The 7,170-nt window shown below is 49.7% G+C and overlaps 1 protein-coding gene across 1 annotated transcript; it reads left to right on the top strand.

The window, feature by feature from the left end:
• Positions 1 to 4,680: 4,680 nt before the first annotated feature.
• Positions 4,681 to 6,268, top strand: LOC134042957 (potassium voltage-gated channel subfamily A member 1). The gene has a single exon (XM_062490913.1). The coding sequence runs from the start codon at positions 4,696 to 4,698 to the stop codon at positions 6,169 to 6,171; it is 1,476 nt and encodes a 491-aa protein (XP_062346897.1). The 5' UTR covers positions 4,681 to 4,695; the 3' UTR covers positions 6,172 to 6,268.
• Positions 6,269 to 7,170: the final 902 nt, after the last annotated feature.

Below are 7,170 nucleotides of genomic sequence, written 5' to 3'. Positions count from 1 at the left end.
TTGACACCTGCACAACTCATTGGTGCCTTTAGGCAGCTCAAAATGCAGCTATAATGTTTCCAGGTTGTTTTCCAGGCTTAGATGGATGGGGATTACAGTGCCTGTGAGGATCCATAGTGTTCAAACAACCAGGGCATCCTTCGCTGTTGGATTTCACAATGGTTTTTATCACACAAAATGTCTCTTGCAGGTAAGAAAATTTTGGGGGTCACTCAAGACACTCACAGGGATGATGCCATGCTCAGAAATCCACTGTGCTTCTGCTTCCACTGATTTCAATCAGGATTTTCCAGCTTCCCTGGCAGCAGTGTTTAAAGCCTGTTTCACTGTGTAAAGCCAGTGCTTATTTTTTAAATCCTGTTTCAGATTCACATTCATTCAATGTAAATATTTTTTGTAATCCTCACAACACAAAAGGACTTTTAATCAACAACTTGATTCTTTCTAAAACAAAAACAAAAAAAGAAAAAAGAAAAAAAAATGCTATTCTTTCTCATCACAATAGTACCACCAGATTCCCACCACAAAAGGCTGCAAAGTTTTTTGCAATTTTTAGTTTCCTTATAAAAAAAATTGTTCCTGAAGAGAACTTTTCAGTGTGGCTCTTTGGGGGGGACTACCAGTTCAACTGCTGCTGCCCATTTTCTGAATATAGAAGGTAGGAAACAGCAGCAGCCTGACTTTGAATTTGGCAGCAAGTTGGATTCTCCTTCCATTCCTCAACATTTAATTGAAGCTACTTAGCACTATAATGTGTAACATATGACCTTCTTGCAAGCCCTAGTTACGCTGCTCATTAGTCTGTGTACTTTAACAAGATTTTATTGACCCCATGGCTAATAGCCCACTTAGAAAGATTCCCTCCCTTCCAGTGTGACTCCTTGTCAGTAACGATAGTTGGACTTCAAAGAGAAATCCCACAGCTCAAAGCTGTTCAAAATGAGGAGGGGGGAGAGCAATACCCCAGTTTGTCCTTTTTGCTGTAATGGAAAAACAAAGGTTGCCATCACTCCTCGGTGTTTTTTTTTTTTGTTTTGTTTTGGTTTTTTTTTTCTTTTTCTTATTTCTGTGCCTGGTTTGCATGCAGCTCCCAGTGAGGATTTGGGTTCTGCTGTGCTAAGACAGCTCTCAGAATCCAGCAGCCTAAGGAGCTGTGACAGGCAAAGGAAGCACTTTTAAGTCCCGTTTTCCAGATGCAAAAGCAGAATGTATAGCCTTGCCTGCAATCCTGCAGGAAGACAAGGGCAGAGCAGCCCCGTGAACTCGGACCTCTGCTTGTCACATACATCTGCATTTTCAGCCCACTCCTGAGCATCCTTTGGGCTGGGACAGGGGGACAACGCGCTGCACCAGAGGAGGGGGAGTTCCCCCTTCCAGAGCTCCTCCTGCACAGCAGCTCTGAGCTCCCAGAGCACGCTGCAGCAGCCGTGTCACCCAGGCACAGAATTCACTGCCATAAGAGGATGTTGAGTCAAAGGCTGTCTCTGAATTTCTCGAGGGGTTGAAAAACAGCCTGGTAGTTTAGGTGATGGGATAGCCTTTCTTTTTTATTTTTTTTTGTTTGGAGGGGGAGGGTGTTGTTGAGTTTTTACAGGGTCCAGGGCTGCAGGGTCCAGGGCTAGGTGCTGATGCTGAGCTGCTGAACTTCAGACAGAAAATTGTGCTTTATTTTTCACTGGAAGAAGATCCTCTCTTTTTATTTTGCGTTTTGATTCTTTTGCCTGGGAGTGGCAGAAAGAGACTTTTCTCTTGCTCAGAACTTCATCAGAAGTTTCTCACAAAACTTTCTGCATATGTTATACTGAAAAAAACCCCAAAAAAAACCCCTACCAAACCAAACAACAACAAAACCCACCCTTGAAGCACGCTAGAGGATTTTAGAATGATTTTTACTCTAGTAAAGAAAATTTAAATAAACCACAACATCATCAAAAAACCTCACCCCAAACAACAAAACATGGACATAAGTAAGGGGAAGGGAAGAAGAGACAGAAACCAGCAGGGAGGTCAGGTGGTTAAGTATTTTTGGACTGCCAAGGTGGTGATCTTAAGTGAAGATAATGTATTATGCAGTGGAAAGCTAATGAGACCAGGTCTGTTAAACACGGACTTGGTGTTACTTAGCTCTGGAGCGCTTCAAATTACACAGGCACGGGTTGTATTTGATCACCGCTCCCGCTCTGACAAAGTGAGCAGCAGGCTTTTATATAATGTAAGCGATCATATACTGTGGGGAACAATCCTGTGCTGGCAGGGGAGGCCAGCTGATGACATAATGGGTCTTTTCCATCTCGAAGTTATGTGATTCATCAATTAAACGAATTCGCTGGGACAAAGCAGCATGAAAGGGCACTGTCCCTGCCTGACGATTAACCCTCCCAATTCCAACCGCTGCGCTCGGGCTTTAGCCTCCACCAGCGTGTCCAGGAGGCTCCGGATGCGCAGCCCCATCCATGACCGAGGCGAGCCGGGGGCTCGGGGCCAGGGGGCTCCGGGCACTGCGGGTGCAGCCGCCGCCCTCTGGGGCCGCAGCCGGGCTCCGTGCGGGATGCGCGGCCCCGCTCCTCCGCAGGTGCTGCGGGTCACGAAGCGGTGTCCCGCCGTCCCTCGGCGAGCCGGGAGGCGGCCGCTCGGCGCACCTGTCCGGGCTGCCCGTGCCTCGCCTGCCGGCTGCCCGGGATCCCGCTGGCCCGTCCCGCAGCCCCATCCCGGGGCCGCCCGCATTGCGTCGGGGGCGCGGCGCGCAGCGTGCGGGGGCGGCCGGCCCGGGGGCAGCGCGCATCCCTCCCTCCTCCGCCGGCCCCGGCCCCCGGCTCCCCCGCCCTCCCGATCCCCGAGCTGCACCAAACAGCTCTCAGGTTTCTGCTGATACTGCAGCGTTAAGAAATGGCTCGAGTTTGCTCCTCGCTCTTATGCATTCAGCAGCCCTCTCGCTCCTGCCACACGCGTCCAGCTCCTGCCTCCTCCTGCCTGCGCCGCTGCTGCTGCCGGGACGAGCCAAGACCGACTCCGGGGATGCGGCTGCAGGGCTGCGGCGCTCTGACATCTCCCCCGCCGCCGCTGCCCAGCGCCCGGCTCCTTTTCCAGCTGTCCTAAGGGAAGAGAGCTGGAGAGCTAGCGGCTATCTAGGACTCCTTGATTTTATTGACTAACTCGAGCCTTTTGGAAAAGGTACTTTGCACTCTTTTCCGCGTACACCCCCACCCCCCACTGCGGTTCTCAGCAGAAACTAATTAAACCCACTCGCCCTTGGTGCAGCCTAAGACACTATATGAATATTTCAGTGTCTCGCAGACAGCCCTGTAAAGCGATCGCTGTGTTATAAAGAGGGGCGCGAGAAGAGGAGGAGGGTTAAGTTTGCCGCTGCGGTTTTTGTTTTGGTTTGGTTTTTTTGGATGCTGCTGCAAGGCGACTTGACGCATTCCGGCACTGGCTCCTACTCCTAATCGGCGCGTCTCGCCCGGAGCAGGTAAGGAAAAGCCCCTTCTCCCTGCCACCGTTACACTCGATTTTGGACGGTTTGGGTCTGGGATGTCGACCTCCCACCCCTTGTCTCTCTCTGAGTTACCTTTAGCTGCTGCAAAGCAGGAGGGGAGAAGAGGAGATGCTTTGTTCCCCCTCTCCTAATTCCCCCCCGCCCCCCACCAGCTGGAGTGATGAACTTGTCAGTGCTCAGCTAAGTCTCCACAGCGGGGAGCGCGGTGCTCGGGAGACTCCTTGCAGGAGCTGACCCAGCTGAAGTTGCCGGGGAAGCCCTCGCGATGAGTTCGGGGCACCTTCCTGCCTCGGAGGCCTTGGTGCATGTCCAGGGATGTGTAGGAACGCGTAGAACTCCGCATGTACTCCCGTAGTGGGCAAAACGGGATGTTCCTGCTGGTGTGAAAGCCAGTTCATTGCGCCTCTGTGTGTGTGTGTGTATGCGGAGGGGCTTGGGGGCTGGTTTATTCTGTTTCTCTCCTCCCTGGCAGCCTCCATCCTGCAAGTGAGCTTTATGCCTTCAAAGCAGAGTGTTTCCATCCCTCCCTCCTTCCCTCCCTCCCCAGTGCAAAAGAGGAGAGGACCAGGGCAGTGGCGGTGTTGGGGGGAAGGGGGTGGGGGGGGGGGTGGAGGGAAGAGGCAGGTGATGGAAATTTGCTGAGTTGGCATTGCAAGGACTCGCCTCCCAGCCATCCCGTGATTTATATATTTATTTCTATATTTATTTATTTATTTTATGTGTATGTGCGTGTGTGTGCGTGTGTGTGTGTGGTAGCTTCGTGACAGCAGCTGCGGCGATGGTCGAGCCGGAGAGAAAAGTGGACGGATCGAGTTAAAGGCTAAAGGAGACAGCTGGGGAGGGGGATCCCAGCCTGGGGGTGCACTCCATAGACGTTCAGCCTCCCGGTTTGGGGGACAGGACCCCTCACCTTACCTGCCCTCTGACCCCCCTAAAGGTACTTCTTCCCTCTTTCTTCACCTTCCCATAATCTCTGATGCCTCTCCCTTCATCCCACCTCTCTTTTCCCCTTTTGGGTATTTCCATCCTTTAGGCTCCACATCTACCCCTTCCTCAAGCTCCCCATCCCACCTCAACCCCCCACCCTTGAACCGCCCTGGGTCTCTCTGTGTTCCCCCATCCTCCTCCTCCTCCTCCTTCTCCTCCTCCCTTTCCCTCACTTCTCCCCTGCCCCTTGGTTCCCCTTCCTGTGTGCCACCATGACCGTGATGGCTGGAGAGAACATGGACGAGACTTCTGCGCTACCTGGCCACCCCCAGGATAGCTACCAGCCCGCTGCCCACGACGACCACGAGTGCTGTGAGCGTGTGGTGATAAACATTGCGGGACTGCGCTTTGAGACGCAGCTGAAGACTTTAGCCCAGTTCCCCAACACGCTGCTGGGCAACCCCAAGAAGCGCATGCGCTACTTTGACCCCTTGCGCAACGAGTACTTCTTCGACCGCAACCGGCCCAGCTTCGACGCCATCCTCTACTACTACCAGTCCGGGGGGCGGCTGCGCCGGCCGGTCAACGTCCCCCTGGACATGTTCTCTGAGGAGATCAAATTTTATGAGCTGGGTGAGGAGGCCATGGAGAAGTTCCGGGAAGATGAAGGATTCATTAAAGATGAGGAGAGACCCTTGCCGGAGGGGGAGTACCAACGCCAAGTGTGGCTCCTCTTTGAGTACCCAGAGAGCTCTGGGCCGGCAAGGGTTATTGCCATAGTCTCTGTCATGGTGATCCTCATCTCCATCGTCATCTTCTGCCTAGAGACATTACCTGAGCTGAAGGAGGACAAGGAGTACACAGTGCACCGCACTGACAACACCACCCAGGTCTACAAATCCAACATCTTCACAGATCCCTTCTTTGTTGTGGAGACCCTATGCATCATCTGGTTCTCCTTTGAGCTGGTGGTGCGCTTCTTTGCTTGCCCTAGCAAGACTGATTTCTTCAAGAACATAATGAACTTCATTGACATTGTGGCCATCATCCCTTACTTCATCACCCTGGGCACCGAGATGGCCGAGCGGGAGGGGACTCAGAAAGGAGAGCAGGCCACCTCCTTGGCCATCCTGAGAGTCATCAGACTGGTAAGAGTCTTTCGAATCTTCAAACTCTCCCGGCACTCTAAGGGCCTCCAGATTTTGGGACAGACCCTCAAAGCGAGTATGAGAGAGCTAGGTTTACTAATCTTCTTCCTCTTCATTGGGGTGATTTTGTTCTCTAGTGCGGTATATTTTGCTGAGGCTGAAGAACCTGAGTCTCATTTCACAAGTATCCCTGATGCTTTCTGGTGGGCGGTGGTATCCATGACCACTGTGGGCTATGGTGACATGTACCCTGTGACAATTGGAGGCAAAATCGTAGGCTCCTTGTGTGCCATCGCTGGTGTGCTGACAATTGCCCTGCCTGTACCTGTCATCGTGTCCAACTTCAACTACTTCTACCACCGAGAAACAGAAGGGGAAGAACAGGCTCAGTTACTTCACGTTAGCTCCCCTAATTTAGCATCTGACAGTGATCTCAGTCGCCGCAGCTCCTCCACAATCAGCAAATCTGAGTACATGGAAATCGAAGAGGATATGAATAATAGCATAGACAATTTTAGAGAGGCTAATCTCAGAACTGGCAACTGCACTGTAGCCAACCAAAACTGCGTTAATAAAAGCAAGCTGCTGACTGATGTGTAAACAAAAACAAAACAAAATCCCCACTCACAGCTTGAAGACTTTAGTGACACAGTCACACTTTGTAGATGCTTTACTGATAGTCTTTGAATGCTTTATTTACCTCGTAAATGCATTGTTGCATTGCAAATCTTTGCCCTGCGATAAAGAAGCTTCCAGGATCCATGAAAAATAATTTTTTGTTTATTTTCAAAAGAAAGCATTTGCCACCTGGTGAAGGATAACCATTTGAACTAGTGTAGTTTTAAGACATAATGATGCTAGACCTAATCTTTTCCTCTTCCATCTTTTTTTTTTTCCTTTTTTTTGGATAAAGTTATCTTAAACTAAGCAAGACAGTTTTTAGAGCTATTAAGCATATGCATGGATTCCAGTAAAAATATTCTGCAAAACTGCACAGTTGCAAGAAAGTGTATCAGATAATAATAGTAAAAAAAAGATCAGCCAAAACCTGCGGCGAGCATTTGCTGTGGGGTTTAGGAAGGAGTGCAAAATTTCCTTCCACCCCCTCTGTGAAAGATTCCATCCTTCCTACCTACAGATCCACACAGCACATTATTAAAAAACCTACTTAAGCCTGGTCTCTTTTGCTATCCGTAGAAGAAATATCCTAAAAGGAGAATAACAAACAGAACTGAAGACAAAACATCTGCAATGCTGCTAAGTTCTCTCACATGCAGATGATAGAAACACACTTTTCTCCCCATCCCTGTTCGGAACTGGATACAAAACTTTAAGCCCCTCTGTTGCAAGATAGCACAATGGAGTTTAATATAAGCATGTTTGAATTTGATACTATTTATTTTATGATCGCATGCTTGAAATGTTACCTCAGACAATAGCAGATAAGCTTTCGTTTGAACTGAATCTTCTAAAAATAGGTCCTTTCTCCTCTCTTTTTTTCATTTCTTTTATTTTTCTTTTTGATTTGCATTCACCAGAAGTGCACTCCTTAATTTATTAAATCGTTGACTAGTAATTTAAAGTACTGTATTTAAGTGC

Source organism: Cinclus cinclus, chromosome 4 (genome assembly GCF_963662255.1).
Source record: "Cinclus cinclus chromosome 4, bCinCin1.1, whole genome shotgun sequence".
NCBI lineage: Eukaryota > Metazoa > Chordata > Aves > Passeriformes > Cinclidae > Cinclus > Cinclus cinclus.
This window is presented reverse-complemented; position numbering and strand designations above follow the sequence as displayed.

What these genes read in the sequence shown, in the direction of transcription:
- LOC134042957 (XM_062490913.1), top strand. Translation starts at nt 4,696, where the DNA reads ATGACCGTGATGGCTGGAGAGAACATGGACGAGACTTCTGCGCTACCT.